The sequence below is a fragment of the Cydia strobilella genome, chromosome 27 (assembly GCF_947568885.1).
Source record: "Cydia strobilella chromosome 27, ilCydStro3.1, whole genome shotgun sequence".
Taxonomy (NCBI): domain Eukaryota; kingdom Metazoa; phylum Arthropoda; class Insecta; order Lepidoptera; family Tortricidae; genus Cydia; species Cydia strobilella.
In genome coordinates, this window is record NC_086067.1 from 5,373,854 (window position 1) to 5,395,407 (window position 21,554).

At 37.4% G+C, this 21,554-nt stretch overlaps 1 protein-coding gene across 1 annotated transcript in view; it reads right to left on the reverse strand.

The window, feature by feature from the left end:
- The window catches only part of LOC134753498 (uncharacterized), a 62,059-nt gene extending 45,460 nt beyond the window's left edge, over nt 1–16,599 (reverse strand). Inside the window, exon 1 of the mRNA XM_063689385.1 lies at nt 14,835–16,599. Within this exon, the coding sequence (XP_063545455.1) occupies nt 14,835–16,400 (1,566 nt within the window). The 5' untranslated portion in view covers nt 16,401–16,599. The remainder of the gene's footprint in view (nt 1–14,834) is intronic.
- Between the last annotated feature and the right edge of the window lie 4,955 nt (nt 16,600–21,554).

A 21,554-nucleotide genomic window follows, 5' to 3' on the forward strand; every position in this document is an offset into this window, starting at 1 on the left:
AAAACTAGTAGCGCCCTCTAAACGAGAATCAAATTTTCTTGATTTTCGAGGCACGTTTTTTCCTTAGACTGTATCCATCTATTACGGAGTTATATCTATCTTTGGCATTAGAAAGAACTCCGCAGGAGCAAAGATAGATATAACTCCGTAATAGATGGATACAGTCTAAGGAAAAAACGTGCCTCGAAAATCAAGAAAATTTGATTCTCGTTCAAAGGGCGCTACTAGTTTTGGCCTTCTGTCGTATAGATGGCGTTGACGGTTTCGCTTGTTATTTAACAATTTTAACGCATATCAGTGAAAGAACATGGGTCAAAACCATAAAAATAATTAATGCAAATAAAAAAACATTTATCTATATTTAAATACATTTTATCGTATTTTTATAAATCTTCATTTTTAGTTTTAAAGTGTGTCGACAGATGGCAGTGAATTTACTGGGGTTACAAAATTTACTATGACAGTACCGCTCTAGTATAAGTTACTCTATGGAAGGAGTAAGCATGAGGATTTTTCTCGGGAACTTATGCGGTATAGTATTTTTAGACCGACAACTTTTGTGACGTTACCAAAAAGGTCTCTAGAGTTACCAAGAAATAACGCTTCCAATTAAATATTTGTAAAAATTTTAGGTCTATAAAAGAGGCTTGTTTCAACATATAACATCAACAAGAGGAAACAACGTATGGTTGATTCCTCTCATCTCTGCTCGTCTCCGTTGAATAGGCAGCCTTATCGGAAGGGCATTTAAACTGGTCGCTCAAACCAACTCAGCAAGCAAAGTAAGCGAACACAACAACACAGTATCGCTTCACTTTCATTACGAGTTGTATAATGCTGCATAATGCCTAAGATTATAACATCGAATAAAAACGAAGCTCACATAGTCACATCGTACCTATTGGAGAAAGAAATTGTTATTGCGCGGAAATCGTAATAAACTATTTTAAAACGTTCACGGAAGTTTTGCAATTCTAAGGAAGGTTTTTTTAAATAATAAATATGATTTTTAGGGTTCCGCACCCAAAGGGTAAAAACGGGACCTTATTACTAAGACTCCGCTGTCCGTCTGTCTGTCTGTCACCAGGCTGTATCTCATCAGCCGTGATAGCTAGACAGTTGAAATGTTCACAGATGATGTATTTCTGTTGCCGCTATAACAACAAATACAAAAAGTACGGAACCCTCGGTGCGCGAGTCCGACTCGCACTTGGTCGGTTTTTCCTAGCATGAGTTGCGTTCTCGCGGGCGAGTCAAGTCGCGCGAGATGTATAGAGTCGGGCGCGAGAACTCACGCTAGCAGCTAGCAGGTCTGGTGGTGATCATATGCATAGTACTAATAAAAATTAATACATACATACACATACATACATATAATCACGGCTATTTCCCGGAGGGGTAGGCAGAGACCAAGGATTTCCACTTGCTACGATCCTGACATACCTCTTTCGCTTCCTTTACTTTCATAACATTCCTCATACACGCTCCCCGGTTTAGGGTGCGGGTAGGGTAAAAATTAATAAACATTGATTTTGCCACTTTATAAAATAGAATGGTATAGGCTGGGTTTAAGTAACCTGGACTCTCTAGTGCCATTTTCAATCAAAAGGGTACTTATTGTCGGTGGCCAATGAGGCGCTATTTCCATACACTGACGCTTACAAACAATATCCTGACCAGCGACAGCTCCCTGGATGTTTTTTTTACCCCAGTATCAAAACTTTTGATAGCTTCAAGCCGGTACCTGGAGACACTAGTCACTAAAAGCTCTATTACCTTTTAATACAATTATACTGTTAACTACTAGTCTACCTACCAAACATATACACTAAACATATAAGTACAATAAACATAGTTATACCTTAAGTCTAATAAATTAAATAATAAATAAATTAACCTACCTAAATAAAATAAAATAATTATGAAATATAGTGTATAAGCTAAAGTGTAAATATAAATATAAATGTAATTTGAATGTTAGCATGTAAGGTTTATCTGTTAGTGCTAATATTATATATTAAATAAATATATTAAATACAGCTTAAATTTGAAATCAACCTTATTGACAAGCGACAATGTGGTACCTTTTGGTTGAAAATATCACCTATATCTATAAAACAAAGGCATAAGTATACATACATAGAGTATATTGTATCTAACTAAATAGTAAAGGCAATATCACGCGCAAAACAAGCGCAAAATTAACCGGAACCAATGAGAATTCACGGTATTTTCTGTTCCGTCACGTCATGGCCGACCGCTATCGCTACTAACAAAACCTATAATACAAACATCTTCGTTTGTCTATTCGTCCGTACATTCATATTCCTACGCAATACTCTGTACTTTCTAGTAATTACCATTTCAAACAAAATGTACAAATCATCAATATTAATTCTTCATACAAGTTACTTGACACTTTCGCGTCTATTCTTTCGTTCGGGAATATTACGCAAACTCTGCGCAGGGGACGCCACTACCGCAATTTGAGGGTCTATCGCAAAACAGGAAAATCGAAATTTCGTTATCTAACATCTCTGTCACTCTTGCATACCTATTCGAGCGATAGAGGCAGATAAAGAGACTTGATCAGATAAAAGTTAAATTTTGTACGGTAACGCAGCAGAAAAATACAAAAATGGCGTGTCCCTGGTTTTTGTATGCGTGAAAACTTTTTTCTGCTGCGTTTCCGTACAAAATGTAACTATCATCTGATTAACTTGTTAATTTTAATGTGTTAAATTCATACTTATAGATCTAATAATGCCCGTGTACACAAAAAAAAAAAACAACATGGCTTTTGATAAATCGATTTTTCTAAAAGTTTATTCACCCATAAAAAAAAAACTTCGATTTGAAATCCTCGTTTCGAAGTCGGTTAAAAACATGGATTGTATGAAACCGCAACACATGTTACCCTCCGTAACATGTGTAAGAGGCAACATCTTACAGCACAATGAAGGCCTAATAACGATCGAATTAGAAATCGCGTGCGCATGTCGGCGCAAGCGACGAGCGGTAGCGGGTATAACGTTTTCAGAATTGCATAAAGATAATTTGAACTAAATAAACCTTATTATTCTAATAAAGAATATTTAGTAAATGCTTTAAATTAAAATGTATGATTCGTAATAATACTTAGTTGACATCTCTGCTTTACCTACGTGTAATTCTGACTCTGGAGGCCGAGCACATGATTGGCGCGACAGTATCTCGCCGCGAGATAGACTGTTTTGGATGAATATTTTGGATCAGGAATGTTTTTATTCAATTGATGAATTTTTTGACTATTTTCATAGAGTAACTTATACTAGAGCGGTACTGTCATAGTAAATTTTGTAACCCCAGTAAATTCACTGCCATCTGTCGACACACTTTAAAACTAAAAATGAAGATTTATAAAAATACGATAGAATGTATTTAAATATAGATAAATGATTTTTTTTATTTGCATTAATTATTTTTATGATTTTGACCCATGTTCTTTCACTGATATGCGTTAAAATTGTTAAATAACAAACGAAACCGTCAACGCCATCTATACGACTGTAGGCCAAAACTAGTAGCGCCCTCTGAACGAGAATCAAATTTTCTTGATTTTCGAGTCACGTTTTTTCCTTAGACTGTATCCATCTATTACGGAGTTATATCTATCTTTGCTATTTTAAATATGGCTAGATTCTGACAATTGTAATTAGATTAAGTATGACATTTGTTTTTAACGTTGTAATTATAAGAAGTGACATGTATAGTATTTAGATTTATTAGCATTATTAATTATATGTAGGATAGCTCGCGTTTGTGTTTTTTGCATGCCAGTTGCTGGTCTCTCTGGTTAGTTGCTAAGTCCATCTTTTGTACCATATTTTATGCAAAATAAAGATATTTCATATTTGATATTTTTGATATTTTTGTTATGTCCAAGTCGGTGCAGAGTTAGCTTAGTCCAAATCTAAAGCCCTACCACCTAGCGGCACCTAGCGGGTGAAAGTGGCTTGAACGTTACTGCACTACACTAATGATTTTATAATGTCGACGCAGTGTCACTTGCGATTCCACAGGTCATCTTAGAATTCTTTAGAAAGATGAAGAGATAAGCAAAATCGTCAGATAACAACCAAAACTCAGTAAACACAGCCATATAAAGCATGAGAGTGAGCGAATCGATGAACAGCATTGTTAGCGTAGTGTACGCAACCTGCTACTGTATGAGCAAGGCCTCCGCTGCAAATATTTAATTAGTGTTAGATTAGGTAATAACGGAAAACCACGAGCAAGCTACACACAACAACTGAAAGCGAAAGCAAATGTCGTGTCTTACAGGGACCTAAAGAACCTGGCCGAGGACCGAGAAAACTGGCGCATACTCCACCGACAAGAGCCATGCTCTTAAATTATGAAAAAAAATAGGTAATAATTAGTTTAGTTTAGAATAGTAAAATTTAATATAGATTAGAATGTATAAATGTAATGGGTTGATACCTAAATAAATAACATTTTTTTTTTTATTTTTGTTTTTTTTTTATTTATAAGCCGCCTAAAGCTTGTGGCTTGCACCTAGCGGGTGAAAGTGGCTCGAACGTTACTTTACTGCACTCGACTAATGATTTTATAATGTCGGCGCAGTGTCACTTGCGATTCCACGGGTCAACTTGGAAATCTTTAGAAAGATCGAGAGATAAGCAAAATCGTCAGATAACAACCAAAAATGACCGGACTGGCCTAGTGGGTAGTGACCCTGCCTATAAAGCCGATGGTCCCGGGTTCGAATCCCGGTTAGGGTATTTATTTGTGTGATGACACAGATATTTGTTATTTGTTTGTTGTTGAGTCATGTTTTTTTTTAATGTATTTAAGTTTTTGTATATTATATATACCGTTGTTTGAGTACCCACAACACAAGCCTCCTTGAGCTTACCGTGGGGCTTAGTCAATTTTTGTAAAAATGTCCTATAATATTTATTTATTATTTATTTAATTAAAAAATCACTACACTCTTATACAGGAACAGAATAAGAAAGATCAGACTGTCACATGTATTTTGTACTTAGCATTTTTCATTTCATGTGAGACTATCGGCATTATTGGTTTTTTTTTTTATTATATTTTTTTTTATTATGGCAACAAACAGTAATTACATGGAAAGATATATCGGCATAAATGTTGAGGTCACGCACAGTACACAGCTCCATCCGTACATGTCCAGACATCGGATTTTAGGGGGCAAATTTAATGACTGGTAGCAAAGATAGATATAACTCCGTAATAGATGGATACAGTCTAAGGAAAAAACGTGCCTCGAAAATCACGAAAATTTGATTCTCGATCAGATGGCGCCACTAGTTTTGGCCTACACTCGTATAGAGGGCGTTGACTGTTTCGTTTGTTATTTATAATTTTAACGCATACCAGTGAAAGAACATGGGTCAAAATCATATAATAATAATTAATGCAAATAAAAAAATAATTTATCCATATTTAAATACATTTTATCGTATTTTTATAAATATTTATTTTTAGTTTAAAAGTGTGTCGACAGATGGCAGTGAATTTACTGGGGTTACAAAATTGACTATGACAGTACCGCTCTAGTATAAGTTACTCTATGCTGGTAGGGAGTTCCTACATCGATAATAAACTCAATTATCGATGCTTTTCCCAAGATTCCCATAGGTATAGAGGACCATACATATCTATATCATAGATGTTGACGGACTGACGGTGGAACAGCCGGCCTAGCCAAGGTGACAATCGCTATCGCTTCGACAACGAAACGCTTTGTGTCTCTCTATCACTCTTCCATATTAGTGCGACAGTGACAGTTGCGTTTCGATCGCTACGGAGTGTAAGCGATTGGCACGATGGCTACGCGGCCTGCCCGCGCAGCATGGTTCCCCTATCTACTAAGTCCGTCACTTTCGCACTCACATACTTGTTAGAACGTGACAGGCTGACAGGCATGGTGATAAGCGTACCGTGCTACGACCCCTGGTGACATTAATGAACGCATTGGCGATCGCGTATGTCATCTCCCGTCCACAATGAGTGTTGGTCTAACTGTACACAATCTGGAACGTCCGTGGGAAGTAAGCAAGTAACTACAAGCATAGTTAGAGACGAGTAAATAATAAGGACTGGCAACATCCGTCCAGAACTGGATAATGCATCGCTAGCGCGACATACGCGAGCGCACTGCACGTGTGATACATACGACCACGAAATGTTTTAGTTTATTTTCATTGGTAAGCATCGCCAACAGTGACAAGTTGAGTGGTTAACGAATATGCCTTCACAAACTTATTGTCAGTCTTTACTATTAACTAGTCTGTAACAAGTAAAATGGCCGATGGAAGTGAATCAGCCAGTGGTCAGAAATAACTGGCGATTGTTTAGTTTTGCACATAACGCATGTATGACGAATAGTGGCATTTACCTTATATTTGATTTATTGTAAGAAGTATAACGCCTTATACGGTGTGTGAGCTAATATGGAAGTAGTGAAATATAGTTTACGAGATCTTGGTATGACCGTAACGTATACCTAAACATACACACTTATCCAATTTCATCATAATAGATTATATGGGGCATTTTTTATGAAAAGGGACCTTAGTGTCGATGGCGCTTACGCCGCACAGCGTCGCGCGGCATTTTATTTATATGGGAGCATCGTTAATAATGGCGTAAGCGCCATCGACAATAAGGTCCCTTTATATAGAAAATACCACAAATAGATAGATATATCTCATAGCTCAGAAATAAATCCTATAATTCACGCTTTTACACATTTGAATATTGCAATACTCTTAGTTGTTTTTTTTTGACATAATTTTTTTTTAAATAAATGTGACATTTTCAACCAAAAGGTACCACATTGTCGCTTGTCGATAAGGTTGATTTCAAATTGAAGCTACATATATGGAACTAGCGCCTTATTGACAACCGACAATAAGTACCCTTTTGATGGAGAATGGCACAAATGTCTGTGATAAATACACAAATGAATGCCCTTACCAGGATTCGAACCCAGGACCTCCTGCTCCGTTGTGACGAACACAAAGAAATGATTGATATTATAATTGGATTTTCGGTGCTAAAGGTTCCCATGACCTCCGGTGTAGACAAAAAACGACCCCAATTCGTCTCTTTTTCTTAAGGATCCCACGCGTCCACGCGAGACAGTATAGAGCCAGACGGACAGCGGAGTCTTAGTAATAGGGTCCCGTTTTTACTCTTTGGGTACGGAACCCTAAAACCGGGCCAAATACTCAATAGAGTAAGACGGCCTACCGCCAACATCGAAAAATGGGAAAACGTTACTGCCTCTCCGCTCGAATATGCAAGAGCAACAGAGAGGCAGACAATGATTTTCGATTTTTCCATGGTATAATAATAACAAGGTTCTCTTCCGAGACTCGCGAACCATGTGACTGACACAAGCCTACGTCATCGTGAACCTGTGAACAGTCACGTGGTTCGCGAGTCTCGGAAGAGAGTACCAGGCGGAGTATATTATTATACCATGGATTTTTCGATGTCTGCCAAAGGTAAGCTCCCAGGCACCCGACCGAGACCGGCCTTCCTGTCCGTTCCGCTCGGACTAACAGTGTCGTCTTACTCACGAGTAGAATAATTGATCAAAAGTAGACTTTTCTCGGTCGTAAAAAGGTTCAAGAATGGTCTAATTGAGGATAGCATGATTGCTGTCTTGTTAAAGTGACAATGGAACACCTAAATCAGAACAGATCTATAATAGTACATTATTGTCGAGGCTCGGAAGTAGCTACTTGCTGGCTGAGGATTCGTTTTAAACGGACGACCTTGGGAGTCCGTTTAATTGAATCCGAAGCCAGCAAGTAGCCTTCCAGCCGAGTCATATATAGTGCTTTTCTCAAAAATGGCGCAATAAATACAAATATAATAGAAATATTTTACAGAAGCAACGTTCTTATGTATATATTTTCACAGAAAAAAGTGAAAAGATTTGCTTTGCCGCCTTTTTATTTTTTTAATTAAAAATAGAAGTGTATTTTTCTGCTGAAAATACGCCAACCTATTTGAGACACCTAAATAGTCGCGGTACCAACATTATAATAATAAGTACTGATCATCTGTTTGGCTGTTTCATGGACCTATGCCTTCATTTGATATGGCCACTTCAACTTTTAAAAAGTTTGGAACTCGACAAATAATGGATTTTGTATGCAACATTGCAGTCCCGAAATCGAGACTGCAATGTTTTTAACTTTTAAATTTTTTGACTGACCATAAACTACGCACTTCGCGACCTACTTTTTAACCGGCAACGTCGACTTTGCCGTCCATTTTTGAGAAAATTGTATATACAGATGTCTTATCACAATGAAAAAAATAACGTGATCAACTCCGGCCCATACGTGGGATTCGAACCCACATCTTGAATATATATTTAATGTATTGAAATAACATTAGATTCGGCTCACGGGCTCAGTAGCCTTACCAGTCTTACGACTGCCTTAGATTCAAAGATTTATTTGTTCAACATAGGCAAAGATAGATATAACTCCGTAATAGATGGATACAGTCTAAGGAAAAAACGTGCCTCGAAAATCAAGAAAATTTGATTCTCGTTCAGAGGGCGCTACTAGTTTTGGCCTACAGTCGTATAGATGGCGTTGACGGTTTCGTTTGTTATTTAACAATTATACCGCATATCAGTGAAAGATGGGTCAAAATCATAAAAATAATTAATGCAAATAAAAAAAATCATTTATCTATATTTAAATACATTCTATCGTATTTTTATAAATCTTCATTTTTAGTTTTAAAGTGTGTCGACAGATGGCAGTGAATTTACTGGGGTTACAAAATTTACTATGACAGTACCGCTCTAGTATAAGTTACTCTATGACATAGGTAAGTTACAAGATAATAGAGAGTTATAGATAGCAGTGTCAAACTCATAATATTCGCTAACGTCTGCGTAGAACGCAACGCGTCGTAACGTGTGGGTCGAGTGGAGAAAACGAGGGGAGGCCTTTGCCCAGCAGTGGGACACCAAAGTAGGCTAATACAAAATAAAAAAAACGTCTGCGTAACTATATATACATCTCGCTACCACTAAAATGCCAGTACGAGCCGAGGGGAGGCCTTTGCCCAGCAGTGGGACACCAAAGTAGGCTAATAAAAATAAAAAAAAATGCATAGAAAGTAAGTTACGCTTACGCTAGCGAATAATGTCAGTATTAAACTGGTGGTAGCCGCACTGTTATGGGAGTGACTGAGTGATTGGGGAAGCCCACAGAACACCTAATTTTCTGTTCATTAGGTGTACTGTGGGGAAGCCTAAACGCAATCGGTTTTTAGGGTTCCGTACCCAAAGGGTAAAAACGGGAACCTATTACTAAGACTCCGCTGTCCGTCTGCCCGTCTGTCTGTCACCAGGCTGAATCTCATGAACGGTGATAGCTAGACAGTTGAAGTTTTCACAGATGATGTATTTATGTTGCCGCTATAACAACAAACACTAAAAAGTACGGAACCCTCGGTGGGCGAGTCCGACTCGCACTTGGCCGGTTTTTTAATTTATTTCTTTCTTTCGGATGGTCTCATCGGAAGCTCAGCGCTGGAAGTCGCCAGCAACATGCTGAGGTAAGACCATTTCATGGCACATTCTCCTTTTATGTTTCTCTGTTTTGTATAATTTTCTATTTTGTGTTTGTGCTAACGAATAAATTATTTCTACTCTATTCGACTTCTTTATGCCATATTAAAACACTGAATTGTATTAATATTCGAACGCTCCTTGCCATACCAGTCCTGTTTTCATCGCCATTTTTTTTTCTACAAACCGGATACCAGCCATGGACAAGTCCAGAGCTAGACTAGTTTTTTCTAGATCATTAACTATAAACAATCAATAGGTATATATAATTATGGAACCTGTTTTCCTCGTGAACGGCCATCGATCGGCCTTGGTACAGTCGCCATCAGAATATATCGGAGCGGCCGAGGTGTTCACAATATCTGAACACGCGCTCTAACGCCTTGACAATAGAGGCGTGTTCAGATATTTGTGAGCGCCTTGCCCGCTTCGATATATCTGATGGCGATTGGCGACTGTACGATATTGTTGCAAAAACTGTAAATTTACGTGTTAAATGTTTAAATATTACTTCTTCGGCATTGAAATGTATGTCAGTGGCGGGGAATCCATGGAACTCGATTCCCATCGGCTTGCCAGTTTCTCAGTTACTATATATATATTTTCAATACCAAATCAGCCTGCTTTGAGGCAATTATCAAAAATATATTTTCTATAACCTATATTATCTTCATTACATTGAAAAAAAAAATATTTTAAAAAAGGTTCCGTTTATTAGAGATTTATAAATAAACTAAACTTAAACTTACATTACGAGTATTAACGAAGATTGTTAACTTCAGATTTTCAAAATTTCACTAACCTAAATGGTCGCATACTGTGCGGTTTAAGAGGAATTTCCTCCCGCGGACGCTTCGGCTGTGGAATGAGCTCCCTGCCGAGGTTTTCCCGAGGGGCTACAGTATGGGGTTCTTCAAAAAAGGAGTGTACAGATTTTAAAGGGTCGGCAACGCGCATGTAATATCTCTGGTGTTGCAGGCGTCCATAGGCTACGGTGACTGCTTACCACCAGGCGGGCCGTATGCTTGTTTTCCAGCGACGTGGTATAAAAAAAAACCGTCAAAAAAAGAAAGAAAGAAAGGGTGTCCGGTAAGCCAGCAAATAGTTAAATAATTAAATCTTAAGTTTGTTAATGCCACATTAAAATCGATTGATTACTTCACCCCGCAACGGCTGAACGGATTTTGATGCAATTCTGAACAATAGTAGAAAGCATCCTTGATTAAATACTTTGTCTACCAGTAGCTTATTTACGAAATGATTACGTCCGTAGTACAGTCAGCATCGAATAGATAGTGACGGCAAAAGTGATCAAATATAAATAAATAAATATTACAGGACATTCTTACACAGATTGACTAAGTCCCACGGTAAGCCCAAGGAGGCTTGTGTTATGGGTACTCAGACAGCGATAAATATAATATATAAATACTTAAATACATAGAAAACACCCATGACTCGGGAACAAATATCTATGCTCATCACACAAATAAATGCCCTTACCGGGATTCGAACCCAGGACCATCGGCTTCACAGGCAGGGTCACTACGCACTAGGCCAGACCGGTCGTCTAAATGTACGAATGTATGTATTTACATATAGGTAATCTTCCGATGTCACTCACACAGGGACCGGACAACCCTTTCCGCGATAAAACCCTTTCAATGGGCGACACTTAAACACGGCTAACACATTGAAAGACTTTCCCTATTGAACTGCAAGCCCATTCATACCCTTACCTTTGACTAACCCTTACCGAAGAGCTAACCAAAAATAAGGCTAGCTCTTAATAAGGGTTACCCTTATCTTTAAGCGCTTTTTATAAAGGTTTCCCTTTGCGTGAAAGAGACAGGATTAGTATATATCTACGGTAGTGTATGAAAAGGAAAGAAAATACGTGTCTAATCAAAGAACGCCGCCGTCGCCGCCGACGATCGCTCGGATTCAAAGTAATGTGTGCTTTATGAACAAGGTAGACGACTTAAATTAGCACGCTTATATGCTAAAAGGGAAGCCCTTTATAAGGCTAACCCTTATAAGCAATATGCAAGGTGTTGGTGAGCGGATGATAAGGGTTTTATAAGGGTATTTGGGCTACCGATTACTCAAATGTGGTAGCTTTATATAAGGGTTTTTAAAACCAAAACAAAGGGTTTCGTCTGGCAAAGGGTATGGTGAGTTAAGCCTTATGCAATACCCTTATAAAACCCCGATAAGGGATAGCGGACCGGTCCCTGCACTCACATGAAAGCTCATGGACATGTGCATACTCCCAGTTCTAACCTACGCACGGTGCACAGACTTGGTATTTGACTAAAGCTCAGAATTTTTAAACTTACACGGGACTTAATCGGGTACAAACTTACATACCATCGGATGTCGTGAGTGTTGTGTGTAGGCAAAGTGACAACCCTAGCGTACAAGGTGATAATCAAGATCAAGATCACCAAACAACAATACACATGAGACAGTGTTCTCTGTGCTCAACGATGTGCACTGAGGAAGATCTCCTGAGGGCCACACCCCGAGGGCTAGAAGTGGCAAAACATTGGCAGACAAAAATTTAGTTTAAGAAGTTTGATCCCTCTACACGAGCAAGAAGAAGAAGATCAAGTGCGGGTAGTTCGCAAAACCCGCGCGGCAAGAAGATGTTGATACAATTCCTCGCCAGTCTGCCTGTGACCACGAACGTAACGTCACGTTCGAAACGTCAGACCATAAATAAACGTAAGTAAGATTAAGTCTCGTGTTAGTTTTAAAATTATGAGTGTCCAAACACGGGGCTTGCCAACTAGCCATGGAGCGTAGCATAATATTAGGTGTCAAATTGGTGGATCAAGTCCGGAACCATCACGCTGCGCTCAAAGACCCAAATCGTAGAAGCTAAAATGGGACTGGGCTGGTCACGTAATAAAAAAGTTTAATTACTAATTTCAAAGCGGATATTAATAGGATAGAGCGGTACTGTCATAGTAAATTCTGTAACCACAGTAAATTCACTGCCATCTATCGACACACTTTAAAACTAAAAATGAAGAAATAAAACTATGAAAACGGATTATATCGCGTATATTGAATTTATAATACATCCCGACGTATGTACATGTACAACCAGCCTTAAAGTTTGTAGTCTATGATTGTTCATTATTTTAGTATGTGGGTATTTTTGCATTTTGTAATTTTTCCTCAGTCACCCGTTGACCACGAACGCTGTAAAGAGTTCGAAACGTCGGGATGTATTATAAATTCAATATACGCGATATAATCCGTTTTCATAGTTTTATTTCATGAGTAACTATCGCGGTAACCGAAGACAATATTAAAAATGAAGATTTATAAAAATACGATAAAATGTATTAAAAAGGGATAAATGTTTTTTTTTTAAATTGCATTAATTATTTTTATGACTTTGACCCATGTTCTTTCACTGATATGCGTTAAAATTGTTAAATAACAAACAAAGTAGGCTAAAGGTAGTGGCGCCATCTGATCTAGAATTAAATTTTCGGGATTTTCGAGGCACGTTTTTTCCTTAGACTGTATCCATCTATTACGGAGTACTACTTACTTTATGAGTAGGTATATTTGGCCATTTTCAATCAATCAATCAATATTTTTATTTCAGGCAAAAAACCCATAGATAAAAATTACAAATTAAACTTAATAATACATAAATAAATTGTCATTACATTAGAAATCAAATTGAAATTACAAATAAAATTAAAGTTAGAGTTACAATTACAATTAAATTTTAAATTACAATTAAAATTAAAATTACAATTACCTATTTACATCAAGTTATATACTGTGCCTCTAGAACCCATATGTAGGTCATTCCAATGCCCCCAAAGTGTACCAGCTGGATTTTGGTTGTAATTTATACCGTATATTGGATGCTGACTATACCAACAAATATTTAATCTAACTTTAATTTATTTAGATCGTATAACAGCTTTTTACTTACGTGTAAATAATAGCTATCCTCAATTGGTACAAAAGCACCTAATTGTGCCAAATTTTCGTACAAAGACCTCATCTCAAGACACGCAATGTTAATACCATTACCAATAATTCGCCTCTGTACGGTTAAATGTGTGTCAATGACCTTTAAGTAGGTGTGTAGATAATGATACTTGTATAGGCAAGATGATTAATACTTACAGATAAAAAATGTAAACAATGTTTTTATATAAAAAGATATTGAAACGACAATTTGATTGCCCAATCTTTTATCTAATTGATTGCCTTATATGTCTGGTTTTATACTAAAATAAAGAGTTGGATTCGGCACTTTGGCAGATTGAGTTGCAGATTGGCCAATTGGATCGTGATACTTGGTTTTTGTAGCATAAGATAAAGGGTAAAGCTGGCAAAAGAAGAGCGGGAAGGCAAAGAAAAAGATGGGCAGATGACATCGTATAGGCTGCGGGAAAAAATTGATGGAGGAGGCTTATACCCTTGGGGACCACTAATGTGGGATAAAGCTAAATAATAATAATAAAAAAAGGGTAAACAGTCTTGACATGTATGTATAGCATCTTAATTAGATATTCTGTTTTAACTATAAAGGGGCCCACTGACCATCAGTCCGCCGGATATCAAAAATTTTACAGATCCGAACAACTGACAGGATGATATCGTCCGGCGGACTGATAGTCAGTGGGCCCCTTAAAACTCCCCTGAAACTCACTTACCTACCAATTTAAAATTATTTAAAACGGGAAACTATTATTAAGTCGAAATAAACACTTCAACTTGTTTCAATCCAATTAAAAACAATTTTAAGTAGATTCTCTTTTACTTTTAAATTGAAATAATAGGTACCTATAGGTTTTTCAATGAAATGGAACCATAGAATAAAACAGCAAACTTTAAATCGTATAATTAGGGCGGTGCAGACTCTGTATGGAGGCAGAGGAGACGCCCCTACACATCCTCACAGAGTGCCCCTGCCTAATGCGTACTCGTGACTTACTCCTGGGCGGACATATATTGCGCCCGGAGGAGTTAGTCTCTCGAAATCAAAAAGATCCTGCAGCTGTTTGAAGTTGCAGGTTTGGATCGAGAGTTGTAGTAGGTGGCGATCACAATAGATCAGGGATGGTCGTAGTGATACATAGGCTTTGGAGCCTTATATAGCCCTAACACAAGAAGAAGAACGGTTAATTAGTTAAAAAAAATTAATGCTCACCTCATCCATCTTAATATTCTCCAAACTCCTGTGCTTCATCTTCGAGCTGTTTATAGTACCATATTTCTTCTCAACAATCGGCACATCATACACATGCTCCTTTTCTACAAAGAACTCCGACTCCTTACATTTACATTTTAAATGGCATTTAAAGTTCTTCCCGTCATTACCGACACATTTTGCACACTTTTTCTCCTTCAGAAAGGAGTCTATGTGTAAACTTTCATCGCTACATGAACAAAATCTAGAGTTACGGTTCGAGAATGCTCCGCTCAATCTTGTGTACGGTAGACTTGTTGTCGAGTTACCAATAGCACAGTTTAAAGCGTTAAAGCAATTGGCAAGTGAATCGTTTTGTGTCTGAATCGGTACTAGAGGTCTATTTGTTATATCTAAAATTTCAGTACACAAATAGTGCATTTCCTTCGGCCTTTGTACACTTAAGTTAGTCTCAGCGATATCATAGATATTTTTAACTTTCTGTGCTGCCCTCTGTTCTAAGACTTGTTCTAACTTTTGCAACATTTGTTTAGTGTCTTTTTTCTTTTCCGGTGTCACTAAAATTCTAGGTGGTTTCTTTGGAGGCGGACCAGACGGTAACGGCTGTTTAAGAGCCTTCTTTAAAGTATCAGTTAGGATTAGATGTGGATTTTTGCGTTCTAAACGCATTGTTTCACTGGAGGCGCATAAGTCATTCATGGAAGATAAGTTTGGTTTAAATTCTAAGCCTGGTTTCGAGTCGAAATCTGTTTCAATGACAGAGTCTTTTAATTCAGTCATAGAATCTTTAGATTCTTCGGAATCTTTGTCGGGCTCCGTCTCAGCCTCAAAATGAGATTTTAACTTCTTTACTCTATTAGATTTGTCATCATCTAAATTTTCAGTCTCTGAACTAACTCCGCTGTCCGTCATCGCCTCTTGTTTCGCCTCTTCTTTTTTCCTAGTTTTAATAATCATTGCATACTGATCTAGAATATGTTTTGGCACCTCGGAATTCGGTATAGAGTCATGTAAGACAGAGCTATTTTTAGGCACTACAAAGTTTTCTTTCTTCATCTGATCTTCTAACAAGTTTCCAAGCTTTTTTAACCGTTCATTGCTTAGCTTTTTATCCATTTTTAGAGTAAAATCACTGGTTTCGCTTCTGCCGTTGCAACTGCCGTGTCTTTGAGGCTGGATCTTGCTCCTGTCACAGCGAAATGCGTGACTTCTATGGAGTTTTTTACCGGGGTCACTGGATTGCCGGCTTAGGGCTGTTTTTATATCACTTACACTGCGTTTAACGTCACTTTTATTATATAAATAACTTAGGTTAGGTGCAGCCGGCCAGTCTTCGGCGGATGAGTCAGATTCTTGCCGCATTTTGTCGTTAAACGACGATTTGTCGTAACTATCCTTATGGAAGTGTTCTTCAAAACTGCCACCATTTTGAGTGGGGTATGACTTTTGTTTACCCAGCTGTTCTCGTTGAACAGTCTTCTTGACAATTAGTGGTTCACTCGCGTGATTCAGGCTCTCAAATTTACTTTTAATAGCTTGCACTCTGTTAGTTTTATTCGTAATCATGTCGAGAAACAAGACATTTTTGATTAGTCAAACACACTAAAAAACTTTTAATAATGACATGCACATAAACAGTATCTTTAATCACAGAACACTTAAAGCTTTCTCGTTAATATGAAAGAGAGTTTTAAAATTGTTATTTACACTGATAAACAACAACAAAACTAAAGAAAAAATCAACTGACTAATTTAAAACATGTTTTTCAACCTTTTTTTCACAGGATGTAAGGCACTAGAATCGTCATAATTGTGCTTTACACGGAAGACGCACGAATAATTTCATGAAAACTAGCGTAGCAACAACGCGATTGAAATGCGAGATCAAGATGTTATTTTACGCGAAGTTACACTATTTTGAAACAGTTATTCACTTGACAGAAAGTTTACATAAACACAGTGTTCGTTGCCTCCGTCCGTTCGCTAGGGCATGGCACAATACTGGTGTTGCCAGACGCAATGTTACGTTTACCCCATCCAACTGACTAGACAAAATATAGTTGGTCAAATTGTCAGTAAATAAGAACAAAAAAAACTATACTCATCTTTTGTTTTTGGGTGCTTGTACTAGTGTAAGACAAAGATAGTATGATTCTCTCTGTCTATGTCTGAAATGAGACAGTCCTTTGACAAACTATAATACAGCAGCTTTTTTCTAATATCGTTAAATTATGTAGTTGAAAGGGGTATGGATGTGGGTCATGTGAATATGAATATTTAGGTAGTAGTTTTGATGTTACTGCCACAATATGCATTTGATCAACTTGAATCGTGGTAATATATATAATGTTTTTGATTTTCGTGTTTATTTTTCAGGTTTCTTACATTATAATATTTTACATACCTGTAATAAACATATAAATACACAATTTTATTTATATGTATGAAAGCAAGGTATAGGTATTGCTGTACTGTAATATTTAAATATTATTGAGGCAAAATAGGGTGAATCTGACGTTGTGTATTGTGAAACAGAGTAACAGAGCTACAATCTGGCAAAAAAGAGTAAAAATTAAAAAGTGACAACACTGTAGTGTCGTCCCGTTTTTCTTAGATTGATTTGAAAGGGATCAGTCGTCTGAAGGATCTTTTGACTAAGGCGCATGGCACACTGCATCCGATTCACACGTCGCTCCGATGTTTAGCGAGACAACGCTGTGCGCTGTGCGCGTATTAGCGACATCCCGCTCACATGTCGGAGAAACGTGCGAATCGGATCCAGTGTGCCATGCGCCTATAGCGTGATGTCCACGAGTAAGTATACTACTATAGTTGGTCAAACCAAATTGGCAGTAAATAAGAACAAAAAACAATACTCATCCTTTTCTCTTGGGTGCTAGTACTAGTGTAAGACAAAGATAGTACGATTATCTCTGCCTGTTTGAAATGAGACAGTCCTTTGACAAACTATACTTCTGGGAATGTTTAAGAACATTACAATAAACGAGATCAAGTGTTTGTTATTGTTTTATTTCTTGTTATATATTAAATCTCATCATGTGGGTATGAAACTTATAATAACATGTAATATTCAAAATAAATTTAAATTCGTTAGCGCTTTCTTCTCTTGATCTGACCGGAAGATCAACGCTGACTTACGGGTCAGTATTATGCTGAGGCCAGACCATTTCGTGGTAAACCTACCTATTTTATGAATTCTTGTAGTTTTAGTTATAATTTTGTATGAAATTTTAGTTTTAAGTTTATCCCGAATAAAACATTTTGATTCTGATCTACCTATTTTGCAAGCAAAAAGTGATAAAATATTTTTCAGTCTGTATTTATTGTATTTGAAAACTTTGACAGCCAGCTGCCATTACCGCCTGAGGGGTTAAAAGCCCTTTCAATAATGGATCATAAACTTAGCATATTAGTAGAACGTAGTATTTCATTTCTTCTAATTCTAACAAACTAGAACTTGTCGCCGTTGTAAATCCTAATAAAAAAAATTAGGGATAATTTACCCTGATTATCAGGTAATCTTTTTAAGCTGGTATATAAAACAGCTGGCATTCATCCGGTGAGTGGGAAAAGTACAAAACATAGCTCAAGCGACACCTGTTACATCCTATTAAATTCAAAATACAAACGTAGTTACTTTCCTATACAAGTAACAGTGCACTTTTTAATTTGTACGGTTTACTTTATTTGATTCTAACGCCATCTATCCCGAGTTTCTGTAACGATCAATAATATCAATTGGCTGTTGATGCTGAAAATATACCTATCAAAAAAATTGAGATAAAACGCGGAAATTATTAAAATTAAATCTTTTAAATGTACATTGAACTATGTAGTCAATAGGTGTCAAAATTTACAAAGGGCCGTTTACGTGTTTTTACTTAGAGCTTGACTCGCTTGACAAGGAGGTCCTTGGAATTTACTTTAAATTTGCCATTGTGTTTTAATTGTATCCTATTGCTTTGTATCATTAATATGATTATCTTGCAGGATTTACTAGAAGCAACTAGAAGCGATGAACGTGTAACATAAAATAAAATATGTACATTTTACCATTTTTACATTACATCAAATTACATGGTTTTTAAGGACTGCTAGCGCCATCTAGCAGTGAGTAGTTAAACCTTAATCATCAAAAGAAGATCAGAATATTTTACTGGATTTACAGTTTACTTTGATTGGTTGATATTTTGATTGATGCAGAAAACTTTACTTTATTCATTACTAACTCGAAACATATATTATTTGTTATTGACAAAATTTAAATAGTTAAATAAAGCGGGCAGTAGCGACATCTAGTGTTGAACACTTGCTTGCCGTGTAGTTCATCCATTCCCTGGCAGATGGCAGTAGTAGTCCTCTAATTTAATACCTTTTTTGCAACATTGCAAAAAATGGTCTTCAATGTTAATTAAAAGATTGTCGATTGAGTGTAATTTTACAAGATTGATAGTTAACGAGCTAATTATTCCTATGACCCGGTTAATTTTTTTCTTTTTTCCTCATTGATTTGACCTGGTTTTCAAATAAAAAATATCACAAATACTTCTTAGGTATTTCAAACAATACGAGTAAAAAAAATACAAAAAGAAAACAGCAACACAAGAAGAGGTAAACAACAGGCAGTCTTATCGCTAAAAAGCAATCTCTTCCGGAGCAACCTTTGGGTAGTAGTTGTGTAGTTAAAATTGTTCTTTAGCCCTCCGGCCGGAAAGCGTCAACTTTCGGTCCGCTGTGCCTTGGCGACTCCGTCGAACTGAAAAAAGTATAAAAGTACTTACACAGCTCGGCCGTAAATGAGAAAGCCTCAGATCACAGTCATCAATTGTCGGCCGCGGCCTCCCGAAAGACATTTCTTGCTTTATTGCCCTATGCATGTAATTATTTAGTAGATTGTGTCACAAGGGAGCAAAATTATATATTTACGGCGAGGGCGTACATTGAATCATGTACGAAGCGAAGGGTTCTATAATAGAATCCTGAGAGTAACGAGGGTAACGCCCGCGGTGGAAATAATTTTGCTACCATGTGACACATACTGCTTTTCATCACCTATGAGGAAATTATTACGTTCCAAAATGTTATTTAAGCTTAAAAAGTTGTAAACAATTTTTTCACATTTTTTTCTAGCTTAAATAATATTTTTAAACATCATAATTACCTCATAGGTGATGTGAAAAGTAGTATGTGTCACATGGTAGCAAAATTATTTCCATCTTGGGCGTAACACACTTGAATCCCTCACTACGCTCAGGATTCTACTTTAGAATCCCTCGTTACTCTCGGGATTCTATTATAGAATCCTTTCGCTTCGTTTAGGATTCAATGTACGCCTTCGCCGTAAATACGTAATTTTGCTCCCTTGTAACACAATCTACTAACTGATCCCTCCTAGCAGGGAAGAAAAGTGCCACTGATCCCTCCTAGCAGGAAAGAAAAGGCCTTTTTTCGAATGGGTGATATGAAAACCCTCCTCCTTGCGTCGTATTCCTTAATATTGAGGGTAGTGACCTCCCTTTTGTATCACCTCTCTTACGATCTCTCTTCATCTATTTCTGTCTTTGGCAGTGGCGGTGAAAACACTATTTATTTACTTACAATTAGAGAAGCTCGGATATTCCTTGTTCAAGCTGGATAAAGGATGACTCACGTTAGACCGGGCCGTGACCGGGCCGGAGCTTCCGTCGCTTCGTTTTCTATGGAAAGCATCACGTGATCACCTGTAATGTCATAGAAAAGTAAGCGCCGGAAGCTCCGGCCCGGTCACGGCCCGGTCTAACGTGAGTCATCCTTTATCCATAATTCCATAATTTTACCTGTCATTAGCCATTTGTTTACAAAAGCCATTGTGATGATTAATGTGCAATAGTGAAGTTCCATCCAACTGACGTCTATTGTCATAATAAATAAGACGATTTACGTAAAACGGATATAACCTATTACCTACTTCAATTATGTGTATCTACGGGTACTTTATATTATTATTAGGACTATTAGGAGTCTGTAATATCTCACGTTGTCCTCCAGATCCATAGACATATATATCATTTCGTAAAGACCGGCCTTACGAGCATTACGAATGGGGCCGATACATTGGAGTCAAAATCGCATTTAGTTACAGCAGCGCACTCAGTCGTGTGGCGATTTGCGCAGTGGAAAGGCGTCACCATTGTTGTAAACAAAGTATAAGCGTATGCATACAATTCCGACCGAACACCGACGCCTTTCCACTACGCAATTCGCCACACGACTGTGTGTAACTAAATGCGATTTTGACTCCAAAATATCGGCCCCATTCGTAGTGCTCGTAACTCTTAAGTAAGTAAATATTCTTTATTGCACCAAAAATTATACATTTTACATACATGTAAAATTACAAAGACATTTTTAAAGAAAAATAGAACCAGGTAACAACAGGCGGTCCTATCGCTAAAAAGCGATCTCTTCCAGACAACCTTTGGGCCGGTAAGGCCGGTCTTTACGAAGTAATATGTATATGTCTATGTCCAGAAGTCCAGATACTGTTCAATCTCTGGTCATTATTTAAATAGTAGTAATTAAATTTAAAAAAAAACCCTAATAAAATTTTAGCGTGCCTGTCTGTAGTCAGCTAACTAAACGCCATCGCTAGTGACTCTACAGACACCGCCACAGATGTAGTGCGTTTTCCATCGTATTTTCTCGGAAACGTTGCCTATT